Source organism: Papio anubis, chromosome 2 (genome assembly GCF_008728515.1).
Source record: "Papio anubis isolate 15944 chromosome 2, Panubis1.0, whole genome shotgun sequence".
Classification (NCBI taxonomy): domain Eukaryota; kingdom Metazoa; phylum Chordata; class Mammalia; order Primates; family Cercopithecidae; genus Papio; species Papio anubis.
Genome location: NC_044977.1, coordinates 39253687 through 39268692, shown reverse-complemented (window position 1 = coordinate 39268692; position 15006 = coordinate 39253687). Strand labels below are relative to the sequence as shown.

Here is a 15006-nt window from a genome sequence, read left to right as displayed (position 1 = left end):
TGTAACCTCTCTTTTCCCCAAACTTCTCTAGTGTTGGTATTTATGTCTTAGTTTACAAGCCAAGAATGTTTTTTACATTTTTAAGTGGTTACATAAGTACCTATGTAATATCCTTAACTTTTGCCTCTTGACTTACAAAGCCTAAAATATTTCCTATTTGGTCCTTTATCCACCTCTGTCTTAGATAAATATACTTTCGTGTTTATCCTAAATAAAATCTATGCCTAAGATACAGTCTAAGAAAAATGTTTATAAGTAGTTTTCTTTTGGGCATAATCTCTTTTCATGTCTCAGGGGCATTGAAATAAAACCTATTTCATTATTTCTTGGGCAAAAAGGAAAATGTTTCAGTCTTTATAGCAAGAAATAGCCTGATAGTAAATAAACAGATCTATTTGTTATTATATATGGGAACCTGTAAATATTAAATTATTTTAGAAAAATAAATGCAAGAATAACTACAGCCATTACTTTTCTATGAAATAACATTTTGCTTTTTTAACTTCCTTACAGTTCTTATTTCATCGACCATTAAGGCTGTTAAATCTGCTTATCCTTATTGAGGGCAGTGTCGTCTTCTATCAGCTCTATTCCTTGCTGCGGTCGGAGAAGTGGAACCACACACTTTCCATGGCTCTCATCCTCTTCTGCAACTACTATGTTTTATTTAAACTTCTCCGGGACAGAATAGTATTAGGCAGGGCATACTCCTACCCACTCAACAGTTATGAACTCAAGGCAAACTAAGCTGCCTCTCAACAATGAGGGAGAACTCAGATAAAAATATTTTCATACGTTCTATTTTTTTCTTGTGATTTTTATAAATATTTAAGATATTTTATATTTTGTATACTATTATGTTTTGAAAGTCGGGAAGGGTAAGGGATATTAAATGTATCCGTAAACAAGGTGATGTGATCTTTCATGTGTTAGTATATTTGAATAATATACATATGAGAGGTATGCCTGTCCAGTAAAGAGATTGATTTGTTTGTATGGCTCTGGAATAACTCATTCGTTTATGAACACATCTCATGTATTACTTGACACAGTACCTTTGGTATGTCTGCTTTCCTTTCAATCTTCATTATCTTTAGCCCTCAGCTGGCCAGTAATTATTGCTAAAGAAAGGGAGATCAGTGGAGTTGCCTACCAGCACCCATTCTCTTTTAGTTCAGCTGGCTAATAGTATTGGAATACATCGGGAAAAGAGTGGGTTAAAGTCCTAGGTGGGGTTCTCTTTGTTGCCTACTAGGAGGAAGCAGTAGGCTTCCTTTCTAAGATAGGGACTCAGCTGGTCTATTTTACCCTGTGACGTGTAAATATACTTTTGAATAAGCTACTATCCTGAGGCTCAGGGTTTTGCTGCCACTTTTCCTGTTTTTCCACTTCTGCTTCCAAAGATTTTCCTTTTAGTTGTTTGAAACAATACTTTGCAAGACAGGAAGTCTTTAGACTGCCCGCATTCGTGAAGGAGATGATGTGTGGCTAGATCAGTAGAAGAAGCTGAGTGCAAATGCCTTGTTGGCTAGAGTATCGGAAGGTTGAAAATTCCAGGTAACTGGGAGAATGGGCAAGTCCTCAGCTGAACAATCTTGGATGTAGTCTAGCAGCAACCCACCTACAGTGGCATTATGTTTGGAGTTACGAGGAGAAGTGAAAGATAAGAATTACCTACAGCTTTGTATTCAGATAATTATATCCAAAATTTGTGTTTTAAATTTCATACTCCAGAACTTTTATGTTTATGAGTATTAGCCCTTTAGGTTATGGGAGGTGATATACTTAGTCCATTGATATTGTCACTTGTCATCTAAATTTATGAGACCTTGTCTTAGAGAATCTAAAATATATTGTCTTATGTTTTCTGTGCTGAGTTTGGTTTGTTACACTCTGAAACTTCTGGTGAGACAAAATAAGACTTATGAAGTAAAAAGACCAATCATGTAGTTCACAAGCTGGCTCTGAAAATAATTCTTGCAGAAGAGTTCTGAAAGGTTTCACCAAAGGAAGCATTGTGAGGAGTGTGTATAAAACCAAGGTACCCAGTATCAGTTTATGTTTAAATTAATAATTGTTTCCTTAAATATTTTGATGCGTATACTTTTTTTTAAGTTAACATTATTTGGCATTCGGTCTGAGTCTGTTCAACCATTCAACAAAGATATATTAACCACTAGACACTATACTAGGCCCTGGGGATATAGCAGTGAATAAGAAATGCAAAGGTCCTACCTGCACAGAGCTTAAAATATGCATGGGGATGGGGGAGTTAGGTGGTGCAGAAAATACAGCAAATAAATTTATGTATAATATAACATTCCCTGGTAGTAGTGATAAGTGCAGCAAAGGGAAATCAGGGCAAGGAAATAGTGGTAAGAATGGCACTGCTAGAAGGCATCTTTGAGGAGATGATTTTTGAGCAAAGCAAAGCAAGACTGAATCATATAAATAGCTTTGGGGAGAATGCCATGTTACAGTAGCAGCAAGGGCACTGTTGGTATATTGGAAGAATAGCACGAAAATAAGTATATTAGTTAGTTGCTTTTTAAAGTAGTTCAGCCTAAATATAGTGGTTCTTGAGGTAGGGGTGAGGAGGATAGGGAATCTGCCATCTCTCTATGCTTTCCATAGGATCTTAAAGTATGCTTCTCTTAGCAGCAAACATTTTGATGAGATTACTCAGTAGTTTAGAGCAAAATGGGTGGCATGGGCACAGAGATATCTCATCAAAATTGCCCCAAGTTGGCTGTAGCTTGGAAAAGTAACCCAGATAACCCTGATTAGAGATAACAGACCAGTCTTATAAACTGATATGATGCCCCTTCTGGCTTGATCTGTCTTGGTCCTGTCCTAAGGGAATAGCACAGAACCAGATACTGGTTTGGCTAAATAAATAAATGGATATAAGAAATAAATAAAAATAAATTTTGGCTAATGGAATTGCAAAGTTCCTCCTACCCTCACCTCCAGATATGGCAGCATAAGGGGCATAAGACCGTTTAGTTCAACGTGTTCTACACATTCGAGCTGTTTTTTTGTTTTTGTTTGTTTTGTTTTTGTAGGGGCCATGTTCATGGAAGAGAGAAAAATTACTAGTTACCTGGATATCCTATTATAGTTCATGTAACAGAAGGGACACCATATTTGCTCAGTGATAGTGGAAAAATGTGTAATCATTAAATAATGACCTTTTTTGTAATTCTTTGTTGGGAAGTTAAAAATGTTTGTGGAAAGCATGGTTTAGCAAAAGTTCAGTTGGGTGGACTTGGATACTGGAAAAGGAAAGAAGATACTTGACTAGTCTAGGGGTCTAAGGTGGGTAAATAAATGAATAGAGGAGGGCAGTTCACAGGAATGAGCATGACAGAAGTTTTCCTCAATATCCTATTTACTCTGATTCCATGTTTATATTCCTGATCCTCCTTTCCTTCCTGTCCCTATCAGTCACCACCACTGCCACCTGTTCTGCCGTTTCTCCCTTTTTTTTTAAATTAATTTTTTAAAAAATATCTATTAACTGAGCTAGCCAGGCATCTCATTTCTATGTACTGGGCAATTATATGCCAAACACTGGTGCTGGAGATAGTGATGTTCAAGTTCATTAACTAATAGAAGACAGACAAGTAAACCAATTGTCACACAAAGGTGTTCATTAATAGAAATATGTATGAGATATGTAATAGATATCAGATCTATTAAGAATCTTGAGTGTGAAGCTCAATAAAGTGCACTTTTCATAAGTACTTCAAATAAGCTGACAGATGTCTTGGGACTTTTGTAGACAGAAGATAGCTAATGAAAGATTTTAAGCTAAGAATAACTTACGATCCAATGGGTTGTAGTTCCCAAAGTAATCTCTAGGTCAGCAGCATCAGCATCACTTAACTGGAAACTTGTTAAAAATGGACATTTTCAAGCCCTACTCCACACCTGCTGAGTAAGAAACTACATGGAGCCCAGCAATCTGTTTTAACATGCTGTCCAGGTGATTTTTAGGAATGCTGAAGTTTGAGAACCACTGTCCTCTCTTAGACAACTTTGGCAGCAGTATGTAGAAGGTTTGGAGATGGGGCAATGTCGATGAGACTACAAGTAGGAGACTAGCCAACTCTTAAAAGTCCATGTAAGAGAAAATAAAAAAGAGCAAGACGGCAGAGTAGGAAGTCTCAGCCTCCACTTGCTTTCATAGAAAGTTCAGCTAGCAACTCCACAGACTAGAACATCTTTTTGAAAACCCCAACACTTAGAAACTAGTCTGAGACACTAGTATGGTCCATAAAGCTTAATGAAATCTGAATTCAAAGGGTAAGAACAGTCTCACTTTGACTATATTGCTCACTCCCTTCCCCCAAGTTGACATAATGCCAGATGAAGAATTCCCTAGGCCAACAGTTTATACAGGGGGAAAAGAAAACCAGATCCAGTTTCCCTAGCATTCCAAGATGCTTCCCAGGAAGCCCAGTCCGGTCTCATCTCATGAGAAGCACTAGGGGAAACCACATGGCTAGACTGCCTGGAATCAGGTAGAAACAAAGAAAGGAAGCAGAGGTAGTGAACAGCATGCAGATACTGGTGGACCTCTGTGTTCCTGCTTGGCTGAGGTGCCTGATCAAAGATATCAGCCAACCTCATAGCCCACCTGCAAGGCTGAGCTGGTGACCTTCAAAATTTGCACAGTGGGGGTGGGTGTGGTGGCTCATGCCTGTAATCCCAGCACTTTGAGAGGCTGAGGTGGGTGGATCACTTGAGGTCGCTGAGTTCAAGACCAGCCTGTGAAACCCTGTCTCTACAAAAAATACAAAAATTAGCTGGGCATGGTGGCTCACGCCTGTAATCCCAACTACTCACGAGGCTGACACAGGAGAATTGCTTGAACTCGGGAGGCAGAGGTTACAGTGAGCTGAGATTGTGCCACTACACTCCAGCCTGGGCGACAGAGCAAGACTCCATCTCAAAAAAAAAAAAAAAAAAAAAAAGGACAGTGGGAAGTACAATCTAGCCTGAGTGCCTACACTACTGGTCTTCCTGCCTAGCTTCAGAGCCAACTCCCAACAACCCTGCCAGGAAGGTAGATGCCTGCCTTTTATTTTGGAGAAGTGAAGGGGCTAGACCACCTTGACCTCAGAAGTCAAGCAGCAGCTCCACCAAGCCAAAAAGCACTTCCAATGACCCTGCCCAGGCAAAGAGACTTCCACCTCCACACATCCGGAAGAAGCAAAGTGGCTAGACCTGCTTAACTCCGGAGACCAAAAGCCACTGAACTCGGCCAAAATTTCACTCCATGGCTTCATCCTGATGGAAGCAACCCTTAATTGCACATTTCTAAGGAGTACAGCCTCTGGATACACATGTTATGAGTAGTGACTCCGCCTAACCTTGTAGCCCAGTCTACAGCCCTGCCCAATTGCAGGCCCCAAATATCAGAATTATCAGTCAGGCAGTACCAGAAGTGGCCAGTCTGACCAGAAGTCATTGCAATACCCAACCAGCAATTCCACTCAATACAGCAAAGGCAGTGGCCCAGTCAGCTAGAGAACTCACAAGAAGCTCTGCCTGCCTGGGGTTATCATCAGCTGATCCTTCCAGAATCATAGGATAGACTAAATAGTGAAGGGCTATCCCTGCCCAAGAACACCTGTAACGGCCAGAAGAGGGGGCTGTCTCCTCAAATGCACAGACAACAATACAAGAACATACAGATTACGAAGAATCAGACAATCATGACACCTACAAAAGAAACTAATAAAGCTCCAATAATAGGCCCCAAAGAAATGGAGATTTATGAAATAACTGACAATTCAGAATAATACCCATAAAGAAGTTCAGTGAACTATTAATGTATATACAGATAAAAAATTTAATGAAATTTGAAAATGGTACACTAAAAAGAAAGTTGATAAATAGAAACAATAAGAATGGGATAGAAGTTCAAGAGACTGAAAAATTCAACAGAAAGCTTCAACAGCTGATTCAATCAAGAAGAATCAGAATATTTGAAATTATCTAGTCAGGAGCAAAAAAAAAAAAAAAAAGAAGAACAAAAGAATTTCTAAAAGCCTACAGATTATGGAACACCATCAAGAGACCAAATCTTCACATAATAGCAGCTGCAGAAGGAGAAGAAAGAGGTGCCTGAAAAGCATATTTAAAGGGGCCAAAAAGCATATTTAAAGAAATAACGGCTAAAAACTTCCTTAATCTGTGGTAGATGCCAACATCCAGGTATAGAAACTGCAGAGGTTTCCAACCAAATTCAACCCAAAGAGGAGTACACCACAACACATAATAAACTATCAAAAATCAAAGGCAAAAAATTTTGAGAGCATCAAGAGGCAAGAAACGTATCACATAAAAAGGAGTGCCATACAACCATTGGCAGAGTTCTCAGCATAAACCCTGCAGGCCAGGAGAGATTAGGATAAATTCAAAGTGCACAAGAGAACAACTGCCAACCAACAATACTTTATCCAGCAAAGCTGTCTTTCATAAATGAGGGAGAAGTAAAAAAAAAAAAAAAAAAGTTTGTTTTCCCAGACAAACAAAAGCTAAAGGAATTCATCATCACTAGACCTGCCTTGTAGGAATTGCTAAATGGAATTACTTAAACTGAAACAAAAAACTGGTAATTAATAACATGAAACATGCACAAAACTCAAACGTATAAATAAAGCAGAGCCCATTCAGAATACTATTGGATTGTAATGATGGTGTAAAAGTATAGAGTTATATGCAAAGTTAAGTAGTTATAAGCTTGAAATAGGTGGTTGTAAGTATAAGATGTTCCATGTAAGACTAATGGTAACCACAAAGCAAAAATCTTTAGAAGCACAAAGCAAAAATATCAAAGCATACTCCTATAGAAAACAAACCACAAAGGAATACAGCAAGAGAGGAGGAAATGAAGTATGTACAAAACAATCAGAAACAACTAACAAAATGACTGTAGTAAGTCCTTACCTAGCAACAATTGAATGTCAATGGATTAATTTCTCCAATAAAAAGACATAGAGTGGCTGAATGGATAAAATAAGACCTAACTATATGCTGCCTACAAGAGACTCACCTCACTTTTAGACATAGACTGAAAGTGAAGGGATAGAAAATAATACTCCACACAAATGGAAACCAAAAGACAGTAGGATGGCTATACTTATATCAGACAACATAGACTTTAAGTCAAAAACTCTGGAAAAAAGAAAAACATAAAGAAGGACATCATATGATAAAAGGGTCAATTCATCAAGAAGACATAACAATTGTAAATTTATATGCACTCAATATTGAAGTACCTAAATATATAGCACAAATATTAGAGGATCTGAAGGGAGAGATGGATTACAACACAAGAATAGTAGGGGATTTCAGTACCCCATCTCAACAATGGACAGAGCGTCCAAACAGAATAAGGAAGCATTAGACTTGAGCAACACTGGACCAAATGGACCTAACAGACATATACAGAACATTCCATCTAATAGCAACAGAATACACACTCTCAAGTGCATACAGAGCATTCAACAGAATAGATCACATGTTAGGGCACAAAAAAGCCTCAGCAAATTTAAGAAGACTGAAATTATATCAAATATCTTTTCCCATCACAAATTATATCAAATATCTTTTCATTCCAATGGTATGAAATGAGAAAAGAATACCAAGAGGAATTTTGGAGAATTCACAAATACATGGATATTAACATTCTCCTGAACAACCAATGAATGGGTCAATGAAGAAATTCAAGGGAAAATTTTAAAGGATCTTGAGACAAAAGTGGAAACACAACATATTAAAACTTATGGGATACAGCAAAAGCAGTTCTAAGAATAAAGTTTATAGCAATAAATGCCTACATCAAAAAAGAAGTTCTCAAATAAACAACCTAACATTATACCTCAAAGAACTAGAAAAAGAACAAATTAAGCCCAAAGTTAGCAGAAGGAAGGAAATAATTATGATCATAGCAGAAATAAATGAGATAGAAAGGCAATACAAAAGACCAATGGAAAAAAAAGCTGCTTTTTTGAAAAGATAAAATTGACAAACCTTTAGCTAGGCTAAGAAAAAAAGAATAGATCAAATAAATAAATTCACAAATGAAAGAAAGGACATTACAGCTGATACCCCAGAAATAAAAAAGGATCATGAAAGACTACTATAAACAAATGCCAATAAATTGGAATATCTACAATAAATGGATAAATCCTTAGATGCGTGTAATCCCAAGACCAAATAATGAAGAAATAGAAAAATCTGAACAGACCAGTAACAAGTAAGGAGATTGAATCAGTAATAAAAAGTCTGTCATCAAAGTAAAACCCAAGACCTGATGAGTTCACAGCTTAATTCTACCAAACATTTAAAGAATTAATACCAATCTTGCTCAAACCCTTCCAAAAAAAATTGGGAAAGGAGGGAGTACTTCCAAGCTCTTTTTGTGAGGGCAGCATTACCCTAATACTAATGCCAGACAAGGAAATTACAAGAAAATAAAATTACAGGCCAATAACCTTGATGAACATAGAAGCAAAAATCCTCAACAAAATACTAGCAAACTGAATTCAACAACATATTAAAAGGATTATCCACGATGATCAAGTGGAATTTATCCCTGGTATATGAGGATGGGTAACTTATGCAAATCAATACATGTAACACATCACATTAACAGAATGAAGGACAAAATCTATATGATCATCTCATTAGATGAAGAAAAAGCATTTGACAAAATTCAACATCCTTTTATGATAATAACTCTCACTAAAATAAGGAATAGAAGGGATGTACCTCAATACAGTGAAGGCCACATATGAGAAGCCCATAGTTAACATTATACTGGATGATGGAAAATTGAAAGCCTCTCCTCTAAGATCTGGAACAACATGAGGATGCTCACTCTTGCCATTTCTAGATTATACAGTATTGGAAATCTTTGCCTGAGCAATTAGGCAAGAGAAAGAAATAAATAGCACACAAATAGAAAGGAACAAGCGAAATTGTCAGTTTGCTGAAATGACATAATCTTATATGTATCTTATATATAGAAAATCCAACAGTCTCCACCAAAAAAAACTGTTGGAACTAATAAATACAGTAATGTTGCAGGATCCAAAACTGACACACAAAATCAGTAGCATTTCTATACACTAACAACAAACTATCTGAAAAGAAATCAAGAGAACAATCCCACTTACAACAGCTACAAAAAGAAATACTTAGGAATAAATTTAACCAATGACTTGAAAGACCTGTACACCAAAAACTATAAAATGTTAGTGAAATAAATTGAAGATGATACAAATAAGTGGAAAGAGTTCTTGTGTTTATAGGGTGGAAGAATCAATATTGTTAAAATGTTCACACTACCCAAAGTAATCTAAAGATTTAGCACAATCCCTATCAAGATTCTAATGTCATTTTTATAGAAATAGAAAAAATATTCCTAAAATTCATACAAAACCACAAACACCCCCAAATGGCCAAGGCAATCAAGCAAAAAGAACACACCTAGAGATGCCACACTACTTGATTTCAAACTATACTACAAAGCTATAACAATTAAAACAGTACAGTACTGGCAAAAATAGACCCCTTGACCAATGGAATAGAATAGGGAGTCCAGAAACGAACCCACACATGTACAATCAGTTGATTTTACAAAGGTTCCAAGAATGCCCAATGGGAAAAGAGTAGTCTAATAGGTGTTATTGGGAAAACTGGATATCCACATGCAGAAGAATGAAATTGAACTCTTATCTCACACCATATACAAAAATCAACCTAAAATAGATTAAGAGATGTGAATGTAGAACCTGAAACTATAAAACCACCAACCCCATCTCTACTAAAAATACACACACACACACACACACACAAATTAGCCAGGCGCGGTGGTGGTTACCTGTAGTCCCAGCTACTCTGGAGGCTGGGGCAGGAGAATGGTGTGAACCCGGGAGGCAGAGCTTGCAGTGAGCCGAGATCACGCCACTGCACTACAGCCTCGGCAACAGAGCGAGACTCCATCTCAAAAAAAAAAAAAAAAAAAAAAAAGAAGAAGAAGAAGAAGAAGAAAACATAGGAGGAAAACTACATGACACTGATCTGCGCAATGATTTTTTGGATTTGATCCGAAAAGCACAGGCAACAAAAGCAAAAACAGACAAAGGGGATTACATCAAACTAAAAAGATTCTGCACCAAAAAGGAAACAATTAACAGTGTTACAATTGGAAACAATTAACTGCACCACAAAAGGAAACAATTAACAGGAAACAATGAACAGCAGAGACAACCTATATATTGGGAAAAAATTTCTGCAAGCTATACACCCAATGGAGAGTTAATCTCCATAATATATAAGGAGCTCAAACAACTCAATTATAAGAAAACAAAAACTGAATTAAAAAATAGGCAAGGGATCAAAATAGATATTTTTCAAGGAAGAACTGCAAATGGCCAATAGACATATGAAAAATTGCTCAATATTGTTAATAGAGAAGTGCAAATTAAAACTACAACAAGAGATCACTACACTTTTCAGAATGAGTGGGATGGTAGTTACAGAGGCTGGGGAGGTGATAGTCAAAGTGTACAAAGTCTCAGAAAGAATATGGTCTTTTTTTTTTAGTTCTATTGCACAGCATGGTGAATACAGTTAATGGAGTATTACATATTTCAAAATTGCTGAGAATAAATTCCAAATGTTCTCACCACAAAAATTTTAACCTGCTCAATTTAATTATTTAACATTATATTCATAAATCATAATATCAGTTTGTACCCCCAATGAAAGTATGCAGTTGTATAATTTCAATTCCCATGGAAGAGAAAATAGTGGTGAGGTGGGTCACCAGTGTGAAGGTGGTAGAAGCAGCTATGGGCATACATAAGACAGTGCAGGGAAAGCATATGAAGTAAAGAAGGACAGAATTCTGGCGAATAATCACTTTCAAGAAAACTTGTTTTGGGGAGACAGAGTCTTGCTCTGTTGCCCAGGCTCAGGTGATTCTCCTACCTCAGCCTCCTGAGTACTTGGGACTACAGGCGTGCGCCACCGTGCCCGGCTAATTTATTTATTTATTATTATTATTATTATTTTGTAGAGATGGGGTCTTCCTGTGTTGCCCAGTCCAGTCTTGAATTCCTTGGCTCAAGCAATCCTCTTGCCTTGGCCTCCCAAAGTGCTGGGATTGCAGGAATAAGCCACAGTGCCCGGCCAGGAAGAGGAACCTTTTAAGTGAACAAAGCTAAGAAAATGAAATGACCATGGAAGGAGGCAAAGCAGAGAGAGTTTCAAAAGAGGCATGATCAATAAGATCACATATAACAGGGAAGTCTAGAGACTGAGAAGTGAATGTTGGATTTGAATATGAAAGACTACTGGTGACGTTAGCAATAGAGATTTTACTGGAGCTATGCAGGCTGAGGTCAGGCTGCAGTTGGTCCAGAATAGTGAATTGTAATGAAGAAGTATAAATTGCGCACTGATGACACTGATGACTCTTCCAAGAACCTAGACACAAGGTGGTAAAGGTGGACAGAATTGAGGAAGACTTTTGTTTAAGATAGAATAGGCTTTGGCTGAATACACAGGGAAGAATAGTGGATGTCAGGAGACTGGGAACACAGAAGCCTGGGAGCTCTTGGAAAGAGGGGCAACACTTCCTCTGAACTAGAAGGGAGGTTAGGTCCACACATATACAGGTAAGGGGAAATAGCAGTGCGAGCTTGAATAAAGATGTCTGATACTATAAACTTATGAAGAAATAACAGTTATTTGTTTGTGGGGAAGAAAGAGTTGTATAGGAGAGAGTCAAGAATAGTGGAATAGCCATTGTGGGTTGTGGAACAGCCGTTGTAGGTTTTGGAAATGAGGCTGCTGTTGAGGCGGTGGACCACAAATATCTAAAAGCTCTTATATTATGGTTGTATTGTTTTCTCTAATCTAATCCACAGACACAGTTAAAGGGCAGAGATGTGTGATAAGGGTCCAGGTTCCAGGTTGAAGGTTTGTCAAGCAGGTGTGGCTAAAGGACTAGTGGTTAAGGGAGTTAATGGTCCTAGTGAGAACAATGGGGATGATGCACCTTAGGTCTGGAAAGGCTAGGGAAGGAATTATGAAGTGTGGTGGGAGTGCTGTCTATCAGAGGAGGTTGTGGGGGCAGGCATGGTAATCTTGCACAAATACAAGGAATAAAGTAGTAAGGCTAGAGAAAGTTCTGAAAAAGGAAAATGAGAATTTAGGATCACAAAATTCTCTATTGTGAAATAGCCTGATGTGTAACCCTAGAAGCATATGCTCAAAACTGAGTAGATGTAAAAAGCTGTAAGCAGTTATGGCAAGGGTACTGGGTGGGCTTTCCTCTAAAACACTGAAGTCATCCAGGATGATGGTGGGACATGAGGTAGAAGGAAACGGAGATTGGTACCCAAGACTGGGGAATCTGGGACATTCACTATAATCATGGCCACAAATGATAAAAGTTGAAATAGTTGGATCCACACATTTTGGTAATGAGGGATTTTTGTATGGGATGGGAAGAAGCAATGGTGCAGAAGCAGAAGTGAGGACTTGGGAGAACGTCCTCTGACCATTCGTATAAGTCTCATAATATGGGCGCATGTGCACGTGTGCAGCCTTTTGTGGAGGGAAGGAAACGTTCTCACATGAGTTTTCTTGAAGTTCAGGAAGTGGCAACAATATTCAGTGAAGAGACTGGGACTGCAGGGGAGTTTATAAGGAGAGAGTGACTCCAGAGAACAGTGGGAAAGACTGGAAGTGAGGGGAACTGTGTGTTGGAGTGGGGTTGGGGGAAGTTCAGGAGAAAAACCAGAGTGTGACGATCCAGGAGTATATAGGAGAAAAAGGCATTTAGAGCAGTAGTGAAGGATAGCAGGAGCAGGCCTGAGTAGTGTAAGGTTCTAAATAGAAAGTTGTTGCCAAAATGGTAGTGTTTTCAACCCGTTGGCAATGAAAGGGGAAATATCACTGCAAATATTTCACTGCAAATATCACTAGGTTGTGAACCTAGGTTGTATGATTGTTCACCTCCCCCTCCCCACCTTTTTGGTCATACATATAACAGGATATATGCCAGGACAACAAATGTTTGCCTTTCCCCCTGGAGCATCAATAATATAATTACTCAAATAAAAGAAGAGTCCCCTTTGATTGATTCAAGTAATAGAAAAATTGAGTTCACATCTGTGCAGGTGGACCCATGTGCCTCCATAAGCTGTGGAGTTCTGAGAAGCAAGGAGCTTTTATTCTTCTCATTTCTCATTATGATATCCTGGACTCACACTGGGTTTCCTGAGTGACATGACTATGTGTTTGCAACAGTAAGAGGGTGAAGTTGCAAACATCTGGCAATTATTAGTATGTAGAATAACAAAAACAACAAAAATGTACGGTAGCAAATCATCACGGACTTTTTTGGTGAGATCAAACATTGAAGTAACAAAAAATGACATCAAACAGAACAAACTGAACCAATGAGCCTGCTGCACATAATCTACTTTTCTGATTATTGATTTTGGTGACTCCATGTCCTCCTCTAGCTCATAGTTCCATCATAAGCATTATATTTTATATCATTTATTAGAGTATTTTTTAAAGCATAACAATCTGTTTTAATTACACTTAAATGTCTCTAAGGATAGTTTTAATATTTATATTTTTAATCACTAGAATTACATTTTGATTACATCTTTGGAAACGTATTTGTAGAGCTTAAAACACAGCTGAAATCATGTGGCTTTCCAATACACTCCTTTGAAAAAAGTGCTTTACTTTGCAGAATTATAAGCCAGAAAGTACTATGGCATTAAGTTATTGCAAAGCATTGTGATTTATCCAGTAAAACACATGGCTTTGGACTTTGTAAGCTTCTTATATTTAGCTACATCCTCCTTACCCTCACAGAAAAGTAATCTCTGCATTATTAATGTACCTCAAGATTACTAAATGATCTACACAGTAGCCAGCCAATCTGTGGTGACCCCAATTTTATGCTATCTGTACTGGCACTGATTTCAGGCAATCACCCTTCCACCATTGCCCCCTCCTCTCCATGCCTGGACAGATGCTTGCTCCCTCTTCTGGCCTTGTTTTGCTAGGAAAGGTTTTGGTAATAGAGCACATTCTTTGTCATGTCACATTTTGAGCTGACCTTCCTGCTGGACAAGTCTAAAATCATACTCTTAGCAACACTTAACCCCAAGACTCATGTGGTCATCAGATTGGACTGGCCATGGTAGAACGTGGCCCAAATAAATCCTGGTGGGAACTGGACTTACTGTGAACTTCTCCCACTCTAATACTGGACAAAATAATTGTATGCTCCCCAGTATCTCTTCACGCAGGAATGCAAGGTGCCTGTGTAGACAAATGACTGTCCCATCCAATTTTAGCCACATGTGATTATCATATGCCAAACACTGACAAGAACAATTTATCTTGAAATGAACAGTTTATCTTCGGCCTACTGCTTCATCATTAACTAGGAGTTAACCTGCTTTGTGATGACAGAAGTCTCTAAAATTCCCTTTTCAAGCGGTACGGAATACTGATGTTACCTGGCTCATTTGCAGAGATCTCACACTTCGCCAAATCAATTATGACCACACGAAACCTCCAAACTACTTATTCTAACCTAGTTGCCACTTTCTAGTTTTCTAAGTCAAAGCAAAGTTCTCAAACACCTGAGTGCCTCACTGGGATGTTCTATTGGATTTGCAGTTGTGTTCAATTTGATTATTTGAAGTCAGTAGGTCACTTGAATACCATCGACTATCCTATTAAAAGATGCTGGTTCCCACACGTTTTTCCTCTTCTGCTTTTGTTTGGCAACTTAATGGTTCTCAACCTTGCTCCTGGTTGTTTATGGGGGTGTTTGATTTGCTGCCATCCCTCTCCCTTTTTCACTAGACTCTTGAACGATTTGGGAGTGCTAAGGTACCCAGTGCACTACTACCAAGCTCCCGATAAATATTTGTTGAGGAGGAT

At 38.1% G+C, this 15006-nt stretch overlaps 1 protein-coding gene across 5 annotated transcripts in view; it reads left to right on the top strand.

Annotated features, from left to right (window-relative positions):
• Positions 1 to 1954, top strand: part of TMEM39A (transmembrane protein 39A) — a 35619-nt gene extending 33665 nt beyond the window's left edge. For all 5 annotated transcript variants that reach the window (XR_001899602.1, XM_017955186.1, XM_003893964.2 and 2 more), the window contains one exon: positions 514 to 1954. Coding sequence is in view for 4 of the 5 variants with exons in the window: in XM_017955186.1 (XP_017810675.1) it covers positions 514 to 747 (234 nt within the window). In the remaining variant the exon portion in view is untranslated. The remainder of the gene's footprint in view (positions 1 to 513) is intronic.
• The last annotated feature ends 13052 nt before the right edge of the window (positions 1955 to 15006 follow it).